This window comes from Numida meleagris, chromosome 9 (genome assembly GCF_002078875.1).
Source record: "Numida meleagris isolate 19003 breed g44 Domestic line chromosome 9, NumMel1.0, whole genome shotgun sequence".
Classification (NCBI taxonomy): Eukaryota; Metazoa; Chordata; class Aves; order Galliformes; family Numididae; genus Numida; species Numida meleagris.
The window spans coordinates 13,402,542-13,424,087 of NC_034417.1; the positions used below are offsets into that span (position 1 = coordinate 13,402,542).

At 41.4% G+C, this 21,546-nt stretch overlaps 1 protein-coding gene across 4 annotated transcripts in view; it reads right to left on the bottom strand.

Moving 5' to 3' along the window:
- AGBL1 (ATP/GTP binding protein like 1) overlaps positions 1–21,546 on the bottom strand; it is a 271,623-nt gene that overhangs the window by 151,874 nt on the left and 98,203 nt on the right. For all 4 annotated transcript variants that reach the window (XM_021407578.1, XM_021407577.1, XM_021407579.1 and 1 more), the window contains exon 18: positions 19,688–19,868. In XM_021407578.1, the coding sequence (XP_021263253.1) occupies positions 19,688–19,868 (181 nt within the window). The remainder of the gene's footprint in view (positions 1–19,687; positions 19,869–21,546) is intronic.

Genomic DNA, 21,546 nt, shown 5'->3' on the forward strand with positions numbered 1-21,546 from the left:
CGATCAAACCCAATCCCACTTCACTTCGCCAAATGAGTTTCAAGGAGGAGAAACAAAGAAATCTACTGCCGTTTTCCAGACTGACAGTTTCTCTTCGCTTCTAATTCTTCCTCCCACCGCCACCTGTTTTGCACAACATGTTACTAATATTGTAATCACTGAATTATTAGACAGAGAAATTACAAGCACTGCTTGTTTTTTCCTTGGTGATGAAGGGAAACTGCCAAAGCAATGAAACTACAGTTTATATCTTCTAAACTCAAGAACCTTTTTAATGGGATTTTAACTCACACCAGGTCTGAGGAGAGCATAAGCTACTCTAAAGGTTTCTGAATGCTAATAACAAGACCATTTAACACACTCTATTATTTAATATAAAACAGTTCTACATAAGTAATAGGGAAAATATTGTAATAGAATAGGCCAATGGGGAGCAAAGCTACTTAAGAAATACGATACAGTCCACTGTATTGAATAGGAAAAGATGAATTACTTTCCAAATACAAAAAAACTACTAGGCCAGAGCTTCCCCAGTTGACAGTGTGGATGGATTCCACTGAGATAAAACTGTGACCATTGGCCAATATTGAGGTATATTTGGCAGAGCAACACAGAAAAGGGCTGGAAAGAGTTCTGGACAGTATCTACCAGTAATGACACGAGATGCTTCAGAACTTGCATATTTCTCAGTCCATGTCATGTTAAAGGGGAATTTTACATAATCTCAGTGGATTGGAAAAACAAAAAATAAATAAATAAAAAAGAAAGAGTGGGAAAAGAGCACACAAAGGGCAGAAGCTGAAGTGCCAACAGAGAGAAAGACTTTCACTAAGAAATAAAAGACAAAAATAAAAGAGACTCCGAACTGAAAAGAAATTGGGATTTAACTCCCTTCAGGGGCACTGCAAGGAAAGAAAATGTTGTATGCTGGGACAGTGAAGAAAACAATCAAAGATAGGGTAAATATTTACGTTTCTATTCACATAACTGAAAAGGTATAAATCATAAGAAAAACCAACAGCTTGGTCCTCAGGGGATTTCTCAGTGCTGTTTTGTTTACACGTAGAGACCCAGCACTTTGCTTAGAGCTTCTTCCATCAGCTCCACTGCAGAGTTAGAAATAAGGAATCAGGTCTTGCAACAGAAAAGATATTCATACTGCTCTCCTATGGCTATGAAGCTTCTGCAGCTTGGCGGTTCTGGCTTAAAGTTCATGCTGTAAATCCAAGTAGCACCATGTGAATATCTGATTACAATCCAAGAAAAAATGCCAGACAAACTCTCGCTCACCTCAAAACCTCAGAAAGATAAGAAAAACAGAACACACTTGTCCTTTGACAATACTTCTCTTCCTTCTCTGTCTTCTGCAAAGTGGCACAAATATTGAAAGAATCTCATTTTCAGTATACTCCTTGCTACCAAGAATTCTAACACAATTTATGGACTATAATTATAACTCAGGCAGTGAAACATCCAGCAACTGAAGACAACAGCTGTTCTCAAATTCATGGCTAACAATATAATGTTATCAGCCCAAAAAAGAAATTACAGACTACAGGACCTTTAAAGCAGAAAAAAAAAAAAGAAATCAAAGACCATGGCAGATAAAGGCAGTGTCAGTATCCAGCCTGGGACGCCAGCCAATCATTTGTGACTGTAAACCATCGACAACCTGCTCCGCCAGGTTATAAGATATTGGTATTGCTCATCTATTGCTGAAGAGCAGTTAAAACATTCAAACATAACAAACAGCGACAGCTCTACTTCATTTTGAAAAGGAAGTGAGCTTCAACTGATAGCAGCAATGCTAACGCTCCAAGGAAGGGAACAGCAGTAATGCTTGATACATTATCAAGCATCACTGCCCTCCTTAGCAAGGTTTATCTGATTACAGGTAATGACCATAAACGGTGATAGCCAGTAGTAGCATGGACTGTAACTTCTGAAGACCAGAAGAGAAAATGCCAGGTGACAATCTTGCCATCTTTTCTTCTGCGAACCCAGAGCATAGGGGCTCAGCACTTCATGCATCTGAGACATCAAAGAATTCAAAGCCTGGGTCAGAAAGGCAGAGCAGATGTTGTATCTGGACTAAACATCACCCTCTAAAAGAACGGAAGAGCTATCACTCAGAACTGCTTCAGATTTCATTTTTTAATCTATTTTATCTTAAATATACAAACTGAAAACCTAATACAATGCTACTGTGCTGTCAACATCTCAGGGAGTAAGAAAGCTGAAGGAACATGGAGAGGTGCATGGAGGATGAAGAGATGCTCTCCCTCACTCCACTGACTGATTGTCATGACTTTACGTTCGATATGAAACTGAATTTAAAACCTCTCCCTGCTTTGCTTGTTCATCTTTTCTCCCAGCTTGACTTTTCTTTTTTAGCCTTACTCCTAGGATTTCTTACCCTTTGCTCTACCATTCCCAGCACTTTTTTTCTCTGTACTCAGCCAGGTCTTCCTCACTGTGACTTCAGCTGTAGGCATTAGCAAAATTGGCTGCTTTGATTAGAAATGTGGGAGTGGAAGGCAGATAATAGCCTGGTTCTCTACACCTGATCTCCCAGTGAGGGGTCACTGATAGGGGTCAACAGCTGAAATAAGTGTCTCATCACATGAAGAGTTGGTGAAGAAAAAGCTGTACTGTCAAATAAAGCGGAGCACAGCAGTGCTAGGAGTTGGAGGGGGCAAAGTTATCTATATATTTAGGCTGGTTTGTGTTTTGCAGATTTTGTTCTGAACAGGAGCTGTCAGCTCAACAGCAACGGAGCCTGAAGTCCTGTATTTAACTACAGGACAGATTCATCTAAGGGAGTTGCAACTCCATCCTCCCAGGAAATGGGTTTGTTAGAGGAGCTACAGAAGGAGCCAGACTTCTACCAAGACTGCTCCCAAACAAGCATCATTCTCATCTTCTAGACAATACGGCTGTGATAATAATCCTAAAGGATTTTTTTTAAGGCCAGTTCACCGATGGGCTCTGATTAAATTATTTCCAGAGTAATCCATCTGCTGATTGACACTTTTAAAATACTGACCATCCCAGATCATTTGACACTGGCTATTGATGAATCATCAAGTTAAAGCCTTTACTTTAAATACTACTGTTACGAATGAAATGTCAAATAGTGACATTTGATACTCTGCACCAATTACTACTGTGCATGTGGGCACATAAACACCACTTAAGCAGAGTCAGAATCAGGCTATTAGGGTTCAGGGATCAAAAGAGACAGGCTACTTGTCTTGTCTGGGTTTATAGACTACATAGCTATCAAGGGTCCATTAATCAAGTAGGGAAAAAAACCAGCAATTATGGATGGTACAAAAAAAGATGGTCTAAAGGAGGTTGAAAGGGATGTGTGTCTGGGCTGTGCCATACATTCCTCACTTCTCTTGAACAGCCCCCAGACTGTGCATCATCGTGAAACAAATTATACAAATAAGGAGGAACTGTTAGGGGAAGGGTGGTGAGAGAGAAGAAAACTAAGCCTGAATGTTGACAGACTTTCCACCAGTGTGAGGCACAGAACTGAGAAAGCCTGCTCTGATTCTTTACTTCTATGGTCAAGAAGGGTGGAAAGAGCCTTACAGAGGATATTTCTGTATCAGGTCATGACAGTTGTCAACGGTCAAAGTCAACAACAGTCAAAGTCTTGTTCCCTCAGGAGTACTTTTTATCCCTTGTATTTATAAGGGCAACAGAACTTACGTGTCTCCTGTATATAGGAAAGTGCAGCTCATGACTTTTACTCCACTGCATTTCAGAGTCAAAGTAGTCAACAGAGGTGAAAAGAAGGAATAAGGGAACTCTGGGGATTTATTAGCGGACAGAATCATGCCATCAGTCCAGAACTTGATAATAAACAGCCTTTTTTTTTTTTTTTTTTTGTAGAAAGCTTAGCTGTTCAACACTGAAAACTGTGGGTTTTTGAAGCCTTCTGAATGAGTGAGTGAGCTCCGAGACAACTTCTTTTGAAGGTAGGGCTCATCCTTGACACAAATGGAGAATGGGGATACCTCAGATATTTAAATGAAATTTGACTTTAAAATTCTGAACTCAAAACTCCGGGGTCATTAATTCCCATGCAAACATGCACTTTCCAGCTTTCTTATTTTTTTTGGAGCATACCATTGACCCTATTTACAGCATCCCCCAGCTGTATGTGCAGCTACTTCTCTTTTCAGTGAGACTGTGTTCAGAGGAAGCCAGCGTGATGGATAACAGAAGTCCTTTGACATACTGTGTCATTTATCACATAACAGCCTCAATCCTCCTAACAGGGCCTTCTCCATATGTCACTGTCAGCTCTTATGCCACCCCAATGCATCAAAAAGAAAAGTTTGAATATGAAGCACTGTAATTCTTAAGTCACAGCTCATTGCAGCTTTCCAGACATGAAGAACCATTCTATCTATCTGCCAGCTTGTTTGTTTAATTTTCACTCTGTCTCACACATGTGAGAAATTAAGCCTTCAGTGTAGAAGAAAACCAGAAAAATGTCAGGTCTGGCAGAAAAGAGGAAGATAAAAATCTCCAATTCCATCAGGAATCCAATGTGACATTTTGAAGCATAGAAAGAGACAGCCTATGAGCATTAGGTATTAGAAAAATACTGGCCGATCTAAAGAGTTCCTTCTTCCCAGCCTGGGAAAGAGGTTCTCTAATGGGCTGATGTGAAACTAGGAAGCTTAAAGCAATGCAGATAAGCTCCTGAACTCGGCAGCTTAATGGAGGCATATCTCAGCTCTTCAACCTCTTCAAGGGCACAAAATGGAGTTAAAACGTCCAAGAAATCTCCTAGATATTATCCAGTAGGTCCTGTTTTGGGCTACCTAAAGTAATCAGAAATCACTCTTTAATGCAGAGTTTCACCAAGTCAGTTCCCAGGTGACACGTTAAAACATAAACAAGAGGAGACTGGAGCCACTGCAGGGGCCTCAGCTCTGCTCTCTGTAATGCTCACACAAATTCATCACTCTCTGCGCTGTCTCTCAGGTGTTAGAGATGACAATCAACCCACGATCCATCCAGGCTCTTTTGCCGTTAGTCTGTAGGAATGTAGCCCCATCATGGTACTGGCTACATTCACTGATAGTATGGTGTTTGGGCTACCTGAGCACAGACTCTCCACACTTCAGGTCTCCAAAATATTCATTCAAGAAGATTAGTGCTTGCTTTCAGATCTTTTCTATTTCCTTTTCTTTCAGCAATGTACAAAACTGGTCCAAGCATATATGAACCATTTCACAGACTCATTTTGTACTTGTTAGCAATTCCTGGGTTAGAAAAAGTTCCATATTACTTTCAACGATTCAGACTCCCTCAGTGTACGTGGTGTTAAATTCCAAGAATTAAGATGCCATTTTGAATCGCAAGTGATTTTAAAATATGATTTGCCACTTCATTAGGTTATTGTTATGCAGTCTATGTAAATTTCCATTTCATTAAAAAATTTTCAAAAGAATCACAGGCAAATTACTGCTTGAAAATTAGTCAGTAAAACTTCATTAAGCTAACTCTTAATAGGATTATTAATGTGAAGGAACTAAAAATTAATTTCTTCCTCAACAAAGATTTACTGACAAAACTCATACATTCATGGCATTCACACTGCTGCTCTCTTATCTTGATGTCTACTCTTTCTTAAAGTAGAATCACAGAAGATAAATTAAACAACATATTATTACACGTATTATTACATTATAATATATATATGGACCATAAGTTAGCTGACTCAAAGGTTCCAAATTTCATTGCAAATTTCAGTATCCTGAAGGTTTTGGGGCAGCAAGTCAGCATCAGCTCGAACTGTCTTCTCATTACAGATCACATCTTATCTTTTCATCCTCTTGATTAAGTATTCACTGTAGATAACTTTATGTGGAGATATTAAAGACGTGACAGAGCAGAGTCTAGTCAGCCTCCAGGAAGCCTATGGGCCAAGGCACTAACAAGCCCTTCAAAGGCCTTCATCCCCCTATAAGCAGTTTTCTCTCTGAAGCTTTCCAGGACGGAGTTCTGAACCGACAATATCAATTCCGCATTCCTATGTATTTCAGAGTTTGGTTTACAGACAGACTTGTTTGTGTGTATGAAGGGAAAGAAGATAAAAGAAGGATAATTCAGCTAGGGGCAAGCCTCGGTCACCACTCGGACAACAAGGCAACGGGAGTTGAATTCCAACTCGCCATGACAGTATCCTAAGTAACTGCTAGATGGAAATATTAGCTTACGCTACAGAAACAATTGAAAGAGTTAGCCATTTGGAAAAGGAAAACACACAGCTGAACTGCTGCTTTGTAGCCACCACAGTTCACGTTCCTCAGATTAGAGCAGAAATATCAAGGGGGAGAAAATGGATAAATCAATACAAGTCTATTTCCAAATAAAGCAAAATGTTTTCAGCATAGCACACAACAAAACATATGCTTATTTTTGTGCCTAATTTGCACAACCTCATTCCCATAGGATGAACATAATAGTCAAAAGTGAGAGCACAAATGGCCATTTAACTGCCTAAACCCCAACTTGAGTAATTGCGTATATAAATGCATGTATAACTTTCAAGCAAAACTGCATCCTTTCAATCCTGATAACCTGTATCAAAATGGCCTCTATTACTCTGTGACTCTACACGCATTTACACACAAAGAATACTGCTCTTGGCAAACCTCAAAACAAACTCCTTATTTAGTCTCACATCAGGCTTAAGCAAGAACACATGCCCCGCAGCTAGCTTGTGGAGAACTAGTGCTTGGCAGACACGTGCTATTCAGGGACCAGCCATTCCACTTGAGATCATGCAAGTACAATTGTGGTTTCAGAGCTGCCACACGTGTTTCTCAAAGATAGATAAAATGGTTAGGGAAAACAAAAACACAACAATAAAGGGGTTTGATTGCATCTAAGGGATTTCTTTTAGTCACTCTGTAGTTCACACTACCCGCTGCACACCTAGTTGCTGTGACTTTTGCCCAATGGCTTAAATCTGGCAACATCCAGCATTCAGAAGCAACAGGTTCAGAGGTTACAAAAAACTACTTTGTACCAGCCCAAAGGCAGTACACTAAGCAATGCCTGACATTAAAGTACATATAGTTTTGTTATGGCTCTTTGACACCCTGGGGGACAAAAGATATAACAAATAAATTGCTGTCATCACTATACATACAGTCAGAACTGACACGTGGCAGTAAAAAAAAAGGGGAAGGCATGAACACTTGCAAAACCAGTTCATTATAAGTAACAGCCCCAAGCTGGGCTTTTGTTTCAGTAAGAAACCATGTAATGGAAAGACAGACTTGATTCTGATTATTTCTGCTGCTTACAGCAACAGAGGCTTTTTCTTAACATTCTCCTTTTTATTTACATTCCCAGCTGTATTAGTATTATGAGTTGGGAGGCTCAAAGCCACTGCCTCTGAACAGACTATGTGCTTGATGAGATCACATGCTGCTCAAATCAGTCTAAAGATAGACAGAAAAGTAGAATAGTTCAAGGGTGCCCTCACCTGCACGTCAGGGAAAGAGACAGAAATTACAGCATTTTAAGGTGCAGCTCTTTGGTGCTCTTCTCCACTTGGAAACTAGCATGTGCACAAAAACACGCAACACATTGCCCATGCATGAAGGTATTCCAAAGCAAGCTTTCTTCACCTGACGTGTGTGTTCTAGAGGGGGTGGGAAACAGTTATCCCTCCACTGCCTTCAGTAGTGAGCTTTCTACGTTGAATGTTACTGTACATTTATAGTGAGACACTAAACAGGTCAATCAGAAGAAGGTGTGGGTATTCCATGCAAATGGTTTAACCCACAGAGTATGGCTTGACTTTCCAGCCTTGACTTCCCAGATATCTCAGCCTAAATCCAAGGAGTTTATTTTCAATCACCTGAAAAAGTTCAAATGAAATGTAACTTAGGCATAATCTCCTATAACTCTTTTGACTTCACTTTCAGGCCTTGCTTTACAGCTCTGCTACCACAAATATAATACAGAACTGCTTTGCTTAACATCATATCCACCGGAGCATAGAATTCACCACTAGCTCAAATGTGGTAGTAGAGATTTCTGTGACAGACTAACAGCTATTAGAGACTTGGATGAAAGACCACCAAACTTTTTTCATGTCACTGGAGCAAGGATTTAAAAGCACAGTCGTGCTGTAGAAGTGACTGACTAGTGCAATAAACTTCATTAATACCCAAGCCTCTTTTCCTGCTTCTTCTCATTTTTAAGTGGTATTAAAATAGTTTATGATTGTTCAGCTGCTCTGCACATTACATCCTCTTATGTGTCATAACCATTTGGGGGATGACAGAAAAATAGTCACTTCTTTTTTTAATCTTTTTTTAAAAATTTTTTTTTTTTTTTTTTTTTACAACTAACAGACAATGAATATGGGAAACTTTCCTCAAGTTTTCAGTAGTGTTATCACTGTTATCTGCTGGTAGAAACATCATAGACCAGAGAGAGAGCTGGGAATCCAGTTTCTGCTTTAGACAGTGCTCAGTGGGAGCAGGTGCCCCCTAGATGGAGAAGATGCTCCTTCTCTATCAAAAGCTGAGCTTCTGAAAATTTGGGGGAGAAAAATTAGAGAATGTAGAAGATAAAGAAACTTTACTACCAGCGATATCATATGATGTACATAGAAAGAACCCTTGTACTCACCCAGAATGTTACTAGGCAGTAACTTTACAGGAGTAGGAGGAAAACTTTAAAAGAAAGCTCATAGGAAATAATAAAAAACAGCATTATACTAAGATACTAACCTTAGTACAGACTGTTATGTGTATGTATTCAGAAATAAAACACTTTGTCTATTTACAGCCTATAGTACATATGCAGGAGAGTAATAGGTCTTCTTCAACTATTATAATAACTATACCTTGAGTAATTATCATTTGTTGCAGACAAATGAAAATGATCCAAAAGGTGGTTTAGCATCTAGACTGTGTTGTCCACTACCACTTCCTCACTGTGCTCTGCTTCCTCAGACAAAGGACATAGAAGAGCTCTATAGAATGTAATGGAATATTTAACCACCTTAAACAGGGACACATCCACCTGTGGAATTGCACAAGCCAGTTCTAACAGTCCAGGGAAAAGTAGCTCAGCTCTGAACACAGCACGATTTCTACAGCATCTTACTGCAAAAATAATCACGATTCCCATGCAATAAAATATCACCATACTTATCTGAAGGTTCCTATTGGGATTACAACATCATTGAGTTCAAATACCAACTTCATAGTTCTACACTAAGTACAGACCCAATGTGCATCATTACTGAAGCCCTCTTCCCTGCCCACCTCACCCTCTTCTTTTTGTTTTGTATTGTTTCCTCCAGCTCAAATCTGGGCTAGATGACTTCAAAAGCTCTTCATTTTTCTATCCCTTTAAGACTCTAATGCTTTGCAGCATTAGAAGTGCAGTCGACTTTTTTTCCCTGACTCCCAGCAGTGCCGTCTCTTAGGTTGCAGGAGAGGTTTTGATTTCCCACTCTTTGTCATTCCAGCATCAACTTAATTTTCTGTTTTTCATTTTCTTGCTGCTTCCCTGGGACATTCAGCTGGTTTTATAAATTAAGGTGGCAATTTGCTCAAACTGCTGGGGTAAAATTTGCCCATGTAATTACCCTAATTGCATGTGCAATCATATGAACCATGTACACAGGTGAATGATTCAACCTCAGCTGGTCCTCTGTAGGTGCATTTCTGCACAAGCAATTTTGAAAATACAGGCTTCCAGATGAAGCTTATTTTTGTTGATATGCCTCTTTGTCCCATTTTTAAAAACACCATTTTTCAATTGCCAGCCCATTTCTCCAACCCAAGGCAGTTACATATCTGCTCTCCTACCACAGTACTTCGCCAGCTGTTATTCAGTTGAATCTGTTATTCAAATGAAACAGAGGGCAAGGAAGAGCAGAAAAGAAACACAAAAATATAGATGTTAAAGAACAATAGTAGCTAACACGCAGAACTAAACACAGAAATTTAACAGCCGACACGTAGTAAGGCAGCTCTATCCTTGCATAACCAAGCTCTAGATTTTTTTATTCATATGCTTTTAGAAAGAACTTCTGTGCATATATCACAAAAAATGATGTGTTTTAATACTTAAAAGGGACTGAATGGTCATATAAAATTTGAAATGTCACTTGGAACTCCAGGGATGTCCAGTTTGCAGGGTGAAAGAAATACTGCTCGATTTATTACACAGTAATATATGAAGGTATATTACGAGAGACAATAACCTTCATTCCCAGGCAATTTCAGCTTTCCAGGTAGTGTGGATATTGCAGTAAAGTATTGGACATTCTTCATTGCATCTATAAAAGTGAAGTTTTTACAATTTCATTTTGTGGACTTTTTTTCCCATCCCATGAATAACAACTCCAACTCTGAATCTGTAGCTTCCAAAAGGCATTAGCTTGCGTAAGAAGAGTTGATCTTGAGATGGGTGATCAAAAGTAACCCTCCCACTCATGACATGAGCTTCTGTCCAGTATGTTCAACGTTTATATTATTACTCCATGCCTACTACAATCAGGTATCAGATGCAAAATCCAAGTTCGTTAGTAACTGTTACGATACTGAACCTCACAAATCTTCATTGAGTGGCTGTAGAAGTCATGGCAGTGAGATTCTTCCCCATCCTCGGAAGCGGCAGTGAAGGAAAGCAGTAACTACAAAACTTCCACCTCCATAAAGTGCATCATGAGAAAATGGATCCACAACAGATCCATTAGCCAGCACCCCAGTATCCTCATCATTCTTGCCAATTCTAAAGCACGCTATGCCACTATTGGATCAGTTCCTAACAAGAGACCCATTGCTCCTTGCCTGTCTGCACAGAGCCTATCACAGGCACAATTGCTACGGGAATAATATATTCCGAAGTGGACTTAAATGAGCATAACAACAAACAAAAGAGAGTCATACACACTCAAACTAATGCAAATAATAATATAATTCAATCAACTCATTAACTTTACTAAAAGCTAGCTTTGTACATCAGCCTCCTGGCTCCTAGAACTGTCAAAGGAGTGCATACATCTGATTATGAACTCCCGTTGTCAGTCAGGAGACTAGACATGAATGCTGAACAAAAATAATTCCTTTCTGAGCCCATGGAACATCGTGTTCATATCTAATATTCATGCTAACTTGAAAATACAAGGTACTATTCCCTTTTAGATGGCTAATTTCTGAGGCTCAAAGCTGAATTGTTTAGTAGTCCAAAAGATTATTATCACTGAGCCCTATCAAGGGATTTTTGCAGTGAAATTCCCGAGTGACCTTGAATAATCAGCACAGATTGGGTATGAAAGGATCAAGGGAGCTGCACGCAGCTCGTGGGGGTTACCTTTACTGTTTCAGAGCAAATGTGTGTGCTTTTGAGACCGGAAGCCTAATGAAACAACAGACAATGCATTTGGTCCCTCCAGTTCTTAAAATGACCATTAACTAATTAGTTTTTGTGGACATTTAAAAGACAGATGATACTGTTTTCTCCAAGGACAAACAATAGCACAGCACTTTCATAGGATAGCAACAAGCAAGAGAACAAGGTCACAGACTTTAGACACTAAGAAACCCCAGGCCCTGTCTATGCCAGACCTCCTATGTGAAGTCTGTTTTTTGGTCTCTACATACAAACAAACAGTGGCACAGCTTTCTGGGCAATTTATCAAAAACTAGCATTGTGTTGGCCTGTTATTATTCTGGACTCTGGGGCAAGCTCTTATTATTCTCTCCTGCCTGACCTCCTGGAAGCACATGGAATGTGCTGGAAAATAAAAGGAATGGCAGCACAGCGCCCAAAATTTCAGCTACTCAGCTTCCAGAAAGCAGAAGCACCAAGCAATAAAGCCAACTGCTGACATGAGACTGGCGCTGAGTCCCACAGACAACGATAGCAGACAGGCTCCTATTTTAGAGACTCAACGAAACAATAAATTAGGTGAGGGTGTGTTAGAACAACAGCTGGTTGCTAATTAGTCGCAGCCCCCTCAGCAGGGTATCAATAAAGTGGCAAAGAACATCTCGAGTAAATTAAATTTTAAAAACCCCTACTGCAATCACTCCCCTGACAGACCCTTCCTTCATCTCCCTTCTCAGCTTTTTATTTATTGTAATTACTTTAGTAATAAGATTTGTTTCCTTGTTATTATATATATTACTATGCAGGGCAGCAACAACAACAACAACAATAGCTAGGAAGAGTTATGTTGCTTATTTATCTCCATGGCTGTTATTGGGCCACTGGGTGGATAGAGCAAGGAGGAGGTGGGTGCCTGGGAAAAGCAGTAAATAGAAGAGAAAGCATATTCCTCAGGAGCAGAGACATATGGGGACATATTTACAAAAGGAGGAAACACTGGCAATGAGTGAATAGATCTAATAACTTAGGGGGCCCAACAGCTCCAACAGATAAAGGAAGAAATAAACAATACTGCATTAGAAGTGTTGTCAGAGGGAGTCCTGGGGTGTAGCTGTGTGCAGATGGATGTTTACCACAGGAGAGTCAAGGATGGACTGCCACATTAGCACAGGGCAAAGGGCTTTGTCTGAAATTGGGTTGCCTCCCACAGCACACTGATGTACCCAGAAGAGTTTGGTGGAGGGTCACACTTCAGCTCTGGGTCCACCAAGGGAGAGCTTGCAAACAGATAAGGAATAATATAGCCCATATTTTATCTGATGTTGTTCACATCCTAGCCAAATTTCACAGAACCACAGACTCATTAAGGTTGGAAAGACCCCCAGGATCATCTAGCCCAAATATCAACCCATCTCCACCATGCCCCCTTACCACGTCCCTCAGTGCCACATCCCCACAGTTCTTGAGCACCCTCAGGGGCAGTGACAGTGACCATGCCAGTGCCTCACCACCCTTTCTAAAAAGAAATTTTTCCTAATATCCAACCTGAACCTTCCCCTGCGCAGCTTGAGGCCATCACCTTCTCGTCCTATAGATGGAAACTCCCAAATCACAGGCCTCTGCTGAGCTTGTCTGGAATAAAAAGGCTGCTCGCTTGAAGAAGTGTAAGTGGTCTCAGCCCCATTTCACTAGAAGAACTAAAGGTGGCAGACAAGCACCCAAGATGTCCAGGATGGCCTGCTGAGAAGACCATGCCGCCCAGCAAGAAGTGCATTTTCACCAGTTCTGCCTCACCACTGGTGCAGGATCACTGCTCACTTAATGGGGACAGCTGAAGCAACACTCGAGACAACAGGGTAGCACTCAGATAAGAACCATCTATTCCACTCACAGAAAGTTCACCCACGGTTCATAGCACATCCCAGTAGCCGCATTCCAGAGGCAGCACAAACGCTCCCCAGATCTGGCATTTTCATCTGCTCTGAGGCCCTGAGTCAGTGCATGGAAATACACCACCTTATACAGCTCAGTGCACAGCCATTCTAAATGAGCAAGGACTGAATCTTTTGCAAAAAAATGTTCTTTTATCCAAGTTCACCTTGCCTTTCACATGCATTTACCCAACTACTGTTGGCATGGAGGTGCTAATTTAGAGTAATTTCTGAATACAATATGGTCCATGCCTGCTCAAGAACAGCCGCACACTAATCCTGGAGCACCTCCCTCCTAGAGATACACTCTCACAATGCCTTACTGACAGTTTGAAAACATTCCTTTCCCAGCCTTCTTGCATCATTGCACTATCCTTAGAGAAACACACACCACGGATTAGCTAGGCTGGAGAGAGCCTTTAGAGTGTGTTTGCAAAGTGCATGGCATTCATTTAGTTATGCAAGGCTAGATTCTGAGAATTCAACTCCTCTTCAACCCTCTGACTAGAGAGAAGCAAACAAGAGAAGTGAGGGGAGGACAGGGATGTCTACAGCTGCATGGTTTTGTGTGACACTACCTCCAGGTTTAATCCTCGAGGATGCAGTTCTGGGTCATAAACTGACTCAAGTGCAGCCCTCAGCTTTTTTGCTGCCCATGTCCAGCTCTGCCTCTATCTGGAGAACAAAATGTCTCAGTGCAGGAGAGTGCACAATAACATAGGAGGAAATAAAACTTATATACACAAATAATGCTTTTGGGGTATAGGGACAAGCTTGCTTCTGTTCACACTGAAAAAAGTAAATGGGGAACACTAATAGTTTCCCCTTTGTAACTTTTGAGAGCGTGCAAAGGAAATGTGTTCTGGAAGGGTTTTCGGAGGACATTTCTATCTCTCCATTTCAGTAATTGTCAGAGTTAAAGCTTTTCTCTGCTGGATTCCAGGAGGCAATAAACAAAGCCCTGTAAGTAAAACAGGATGGAACAAACAGCCTTACTAAAGTGAGAGTGAATATCAATAGAGACAAACAAACCAACCAACCAGCTCACCTGCCTTACCTTTAAGCAGCAGCAAAGCTCACTCAGCCTGTGCTGTGGGAGGGCAGGTGCAGGAGGGAACAGGGTGTTTTTAAACCAGATAAAGAATAGTCCATGGCTATAATCCAAATGCAGAACAGGATTTCCTCTTCCTAACTGCTACTATGGTTACCCCATGCCACTGAAGAAATCACGCAGATTCCAAAAAAAATTAATCTTCCTTTACCAAAATAGACTCACCGGCTCCCATCTCCACTGATCGGTTCAATTCATTTATAAAAATGCATCAAGTTCTTCTCATTGAAAAGCTTCTTTGATTCAGTAGTAGGGAAAGGAGAGGAAAAGGGCAGACAGAAGAGAAGAAAGAGGAAATGTGAAAGGGTGTAAAGGAAGAGGAAGAAAGTGGCAACGTAGGAGAGAAACACGAACTCAGAACTGTGATACTGGGCAGATCAGGACTTGTGATACTCAAAATAGACAGATACTGCATGGGCAGTCTGCACACGAAATATTTTTTAAAACAAAAGCACTTATCAAGGAGTTCCACCTCTTGTTTCATCAATCACCTTGCAAGGCTGAATCATTTTTAATTTAATACTTCTGGGAAGTGGGGGGGAAGCACTCATTAAACACAGGCACAGTTGGCAAGCACCGTGCGTTAGCATTTGGCAGTATTTATTATTGCTGTTTATGGTGATATAAATTAGGTTATGCTGATATAATTAATAACCCTAAATTTAGGGGTAATAAATAGCAATATTTATATGAAACTGCAGTCTCTGAAGAAGTCCAGCCAAAAAAATCCCCACAAAATGCTGACTACCACACTGTGACTGTGAACATATGCGTGGGAGCACCAGGTATGTGTGTGCAGAAGGTATGCAGGTGTGAGCGGACACTGAGGAATTGCTGCATGCACAAGCTGTCAACACGAAGATATGCAGCAGGTGCACAGAGAAGACAGCCTAAGAGCACATCACAAGATGGTATGCAACTGCATAAGCAAGTGTTGGTGCACAGAAAGCTTGATGCTCAAGTGTGTGATAACGAGCTTACGTGGAACAGTGTGGACAGCCAACAGTGTTTGGTGTTTCTCTGTAAAAAAAAAACTGTTTGCACTGCCATAATTAAACTTTTACAAGTTCCCTGCCTGACCCCGGTTTTAGTAGTTGAATCAGAAGAACTAGACTGAAGAGAAAATGCTCCTAGTACACATATTTCACTCCACTTCAAGCTGTGCGAAGGTTGTAGCGTGTCATTATTTCATTCTCCCAGGAAGAAAACTCAGGGAAAAAAAAGGAGGGGGAAATGCCCAAGGTCACATACTCCATCAATAGCAGAGCCAGGAACAAAGCACAGGTCTCTCACTCACCCAGTGTAGTTTACAGCAGTTTCCTAATCAAAGTGCTACACTCCTTCATGGATTCTCCACCACTGAGTAGAGTGGAATTCCTTCTATAGCTTTCCTGTTTAACTATGATTTAATTTAAGAAGGGGATAGAGGGATGAGAGAAAGCAGACAGCCTAACACCAAGCAATACTTACCTTGGGTTCTCACAGAACAACCTTTACAAAATAATCAGCCTACAAGGACACTTTCTCTTTAGTAGTTTAATACGTCTGTCACTTCAAACCATCTTACACTACTATTGCTGGAGTTTAATTTTCCTTCTAAAGAAGAAAAAACACACAAATAACCATACCAGTTCAGACCACGGGTCTATCAGAGGTAGCATGCCATCACCAGCAGTGGTCAAAAGCCACTGTGTGACAAAGCACAAGATCTACTTTTCATAAAGTAGCATCTAATATTAAAATATATAGCCATTATCAGATCAGCTGAATATTATTTAACAAACCCTACATCTGACTGCTGTTCAGGACGGATGCCCAAGGAGGTGGTGGAGTCACCATCCGTGGAGATGTTCAAGAAACATGGAGATACGGTACTTAGGGACATGGTTTAGTGGGCAATATTGGTGGTAGGTGAACGGTTGGACTAAATGATCTTAGAAGTCTTTTCCAGCCTTAATGATTATACGAAAACAGCCACACAGCAACACAACTGCTCATCAGTTCTCTCTGGATTGAACAAACTCAAATTAGATGCAATGTTCAGTAGTGATTTATGTTTTTATGTGATGACAACCTTACTCATACACACAGGCTTACATCACCACTCCCTTCATTTAGCATCAGTGATGGGGCTGCAACTCCCTCCATCGCTGACAGACAGGAACAGATTCTCAGAGCACTGACTGAAGTGAAAGAGAGTGAAAGGGAAGGCTGTTTCCCAGCTCAGCCACACACAGTCAGAGTATAATTGCATTACTGCCATCATATCTGTGATAGAGGAACATTCTCTGCATGCAACTTTCAGATCACATTAACCAAAGCAAACACCAAGGCCCTGATCGTCTTGTTGCTGCACAAGGCTCTCGAAGTGTGATTGCACGGTATCCTGCTGGGATGAGCACTCTTCCACTGAGCTGTGCCTGCAGCAGGGAGCCAGCTGGGGAAGGGGCACAGCTGGGCTGCTGGAAGAAATCCTTTGTAACTGTACACTGGCAGTCATCTTTGTGACGGGGAGGGAAGCATTATGCATACCCTGGCACACAGGACTGGGGAGGAGGAAGAGAGTGAGGAGCTTCAAAAGAACTGCCAACAGAAAAGAATCCAACTCTTTCTTAAATAAAGATGCTGAGGTAATGAGACTAGAGCAGGATTAATACCAGGTGACAGAAGGATGGATGGATAGTAGAGAAGATGCACTTCCAAAGCACAAAGATTCAAAATCAGTGATGATTCAAAATAAGAGATAAAACAGAATAGGACAAAACGCCAGGTAATGGCCTCAAGCTGCCATCAAGGGAAGTTCAGGTTGGACATTAGGAAAAATGTCTTCTCCGAAAGAGCAGTGAGGCACTGGCACAGGCTGCCCAGGGAGGTGGTGGAGTCACCATCCCTGGAGGTGCTCAAGGAACGTGGAGATGTGGCAGTGAGGGACGTGGTTTACTGGGCACTATTTGTGGTAGGTGGACAGTTGGACTAGGTGATCTCAGAGGTCTTTTCCAACCTTAACGATTCTATGATTTTATGAAAACAACTGCTTACCACACACAAGTATTCCAGAGTCCAGCACAGAGCCAAGACGTCTGTGGGCCTCGATAGTGGATTTGACACGTTCAGTGTGTGATTGTAAATCTCAAGGCAAATAGTGGCCTCATGAAATGTGTCGTAGAGATGTAAAAAATAAGTAGCATGGACCTGCTTACAAGTGCTTAGTCTATAATGGGCTATAGGCCCCTTTTCCTCAGAAAACACTTTCCCTCATAACATTGGCAGTGACTTGAAAGACAACAGAATTTAATAGGGCACTTAAACCTGGATGAAGTAGAACATTAACAGACGAAGAAATCTGCATGTGCACTCAGAGACAGTAAGGAACTGAAAGTTATCTCCAAAAAACTGTCAATAAACTCGAGGCCAAGAAAAGAAGCTTTTCCTTCAGTGCAAGAGGACCAGAGTCCACTGAAAAAGCATGGGAAGAAACAAAAATATCTGAGCCATGGGAGGCTTGACAGCATAGTATTTAAATTGGAGCATAATGGAATGGTTCCCTCCCTTCCCCAGGCCTCATGCTCAGCTACAGAGCCATGGCCAAGTCCTTGTTCCCCCGCTCCTATCCCACACCAAACTTTTTCACTTGTCACCAGGTTTAAGTGCAGTTGAAGCTCCACACCTTCCCGTGTGACATGAGCTCAGACAACACACTTCACCCGGGTGTCACCAAGAGCCACGCTGTTCCTCCTGAGGGCCCCTTCTCTACTATGCTCACTCCTGACAGCTGGAGAAAGAAGGTCAGACATTCCCTCCAGTCCTCCATCTGCTGGAAACTTTAATTAAGCAGAATGAAAGGAAAAACAGAAAGCCACAATCTTTCATTTTTGCTTCTGCTGTCTGGAAGAATCAAGGAAGCATTTGGTGCCAGCAGAAGCTTCTTACTTTTTTACTCGGGGGCAGTATCCAGCTCCTCCAAACAGCCCTCCCAAACTACGATACACTCACGTCCTGGGGAGCACAGCAGCACAAAAACTATGTCCATAGTCACAGACTAGAAGCTAAGAACACTCCAAGCTGCCCTCTGCTGAAGCCCTCGCCCAAAACCAAAAGGAATTAGATTAGGACCAAATAAGCTCAAGTTTTTGCTTAGGGTCTTTTTCCTGTTTCTGCGGCACTTATCAGCACAACCTGACCTGAAACCAGATGAATGATTGTAGTTTAAGAAAAATTGTTCCTCTATATTTTGCTATGTGTTTCAGTGCTTTTCTAAAACTATCCTTCAGGTTTAAGAATCCATTCCAACAAGCTGTGCAACAGTTCTTACTGAAACCTGCCAGCCCTCATTAGCAGGTCAAAAAGAAAATCTCCCCCTTGTTACGTGATCATAACATCCTGCCCCTACATCAGAGGCAACTGAGTCTTATAACCAGTCCACAACTCACAATCACTGCACGAATACCCAATGAAGTAAGCAAACTCCACAGTCCTCAGAGACGGTAGATTTTTTTTTCCAGTGAAGTGTATGCTTACCATACCCTAGTGCACTTGCCAAGCCCTCAACAGAATTCCTCTTTCACTAGTCGCACAGCAATCCTTATTTTGTTTCATTTCAACATAGCACGACTTTTACCACTCCTGGGAAGGCAGGTTAGTATGGATGGGAAGGAGCCATGTAAAGGCAGCTCTGAAGAATGTGAAAAGGAATTGGTATATTCATAAGCTCAGAAAGACTTGGTATCTCTTCAAAAGCATGTGGGAGGGGAGAGGGAAAAGGAGGTGGGAGAAGAAGGGAGTTTCATTATATGGAAACATTTCCATGAAAATATGAGCATTTAATAGATCCTTACTTATCTTTCCCCCATTCAGGCTATATAAAGCATTAATTAAAGCCAGTTATTCCCAGGTACATCTGCTCGCAGATGAAGTTTGCCCTGCTGATTTAGCAAAATAGATAGCTTTCCTTTCAGCAAGTAAGATTCAATTTGTCTGGTACAGCTAATACTCCACCCAGGCCGCTGAGACACCTTATGGCCCCTCACAGTACAGAACCATGAACATCTGAAACATGCAAGACAGCACACTGGGCTATATCCAAGATTTACATTTTCCTTACTGGACTGATCACAGGATGAATAAAACACAAGGCAAAAGACAAAGAGAATTCTGATCTGAAACACTGAAGACAAGATCTGCTAGGTGCACAGGAGTAAAGCCTGCAGGCAAACCCAGTGAAAATTCAAAGTATGTTACTACAACGCACTTGCCATTGATGACTCCATCTGGGTTGAGCATGGGGACAATCTTGAAAATGAAACATTTCCTCAGGAGATCAGCAATGGGATCACTGCTCACAAGGAACTCCAGGGTCCCCTTCATTACCCAGCTGGCGTTGCTTTCACCAGGGTGAACACGGGCCATCAGAAAGACATAAGGACGACTGTCTGTAAAACAAAGCAAAGGCATGGAGATGTTATGCAGAGGAGCTGCTGAGATAGAGGAGTTGAAACTGACCATCGGTTTATATCCATCCAGTAAAGATGGAAATAACAACGTGCACAGCTAAGGTAGGCTGTTGCTTTTGGAGTAAAGACAGTTTTGTGTTGCATAGACTCAGAGTTGCAAAGATGGTTTTCAGAAGAGGCAACTAGAACAGTTCAGCTGTTTCTAGTAATACACTCAGCATGGGAGACATAGGTTGTTGGAATTTTTAATTTTTAAGACAAAATCTTACTAAACAGTTCATTGACAAACTCTAATGAACCCGTTTCAAAGTAGACTTGCAATCTGGCAGAGAAAATTGTCTTTGTTATCGGATATGTTATATGCCATTCCTGTGAGAAAGCACTCACATTTGGCCTAGTTATGCCTCTCCAGAAACTCTCTGTATACATACGCTTAGAAAAGACCAAATTTGACAGCAGATTCTTTGAAGATCCCATCTGTGTTGAGCATAATCCACAGACGGGCCAAGGCAATGGGAGAAGACAGAGGCAGACACCTGCCAGGCACAGAGAATAAAAGAAAAGGACAAAGCAATGATGTGTCTTAAAACTATCCTTTTGTGAGTGTTCACAAGCTCAGGCCGCTGTCACAAGTCAACCTGACAGATTCGCTTTAGTGGAAGCCAGTATCTGTCAGGGAATCACAACGATGCCGTGATGTTTTTTCCAGCTCTGTCAGAGCACAGGCTCTCTAGTAAAGGGACAGCAAACAATCAAAGGCATCATCCGAGTGTCCTTGTAAACAAATGCTGATTTAGCAAGTTATGCTCCTGCATCCTTAGCTCCCAAAGCTCCCAAAGCTTTCTAAATGCTTTACAAATCATTACTCAATTAACGTGAAACATGGAGTAGAATCATAGAATCTTTTGAGTTGGAAGGGACCCTTAAAGGTCATGTGGTCCAACTCCCCTGCAGGGATGTAGTGAGCTTTGGAAACAATCCCACCTGTACCCCTCCCCACCCGTCAGCATTTGGTGGGCATGGCCACACTCCCCACTCAAAACCATACAGAGCAATCATACTGCAATCCAGTAAAGCAACTGGAACTCTGCTACTCAACAGCCACATATTGATCTTTTTATCATTCTTGCACCTTACCCCGAGATTAGTATGTTTTCACTGATGTGTATACGTAAGTGCCCAAGGCACTAATGGACTGTAAAAGATCCCTTCAGCCAATGCAGAAGTACTCATTGTTCTGCTTATTTCTTTAAAATATATATATATTAGAAAATAATCTCTATTCTGCTCCAGCTAGATGCTGTGCATTACAATCTACCTTAGTAATGCTTTAAAATAGCAACAAGCGAAAACTATTTTTCACAAAGGCATCAGTTGCATTTTGCAATTTCCAAACATTTTCTTCTTTCTCCCATCATCATGATTTAGTGCTGTTTTGCAGGCTCATTGCTGAGCTAAACTTATGGGACTGTGTTGTTGTAGTTGAGAATGAGGCTCTTGAGGACTCCTAATGGACAACAGCTGTAAATAGCACAAAGCAAAATAAAACGTGTTCTCTTGCAATTGATGAAAACAGCTTTAACAACTCTTGTCTCTTCTGTATATTGGGAAAACATGCAGCATGTTAATTGAGAGATTCTTTCTTCAGTTAACGAAA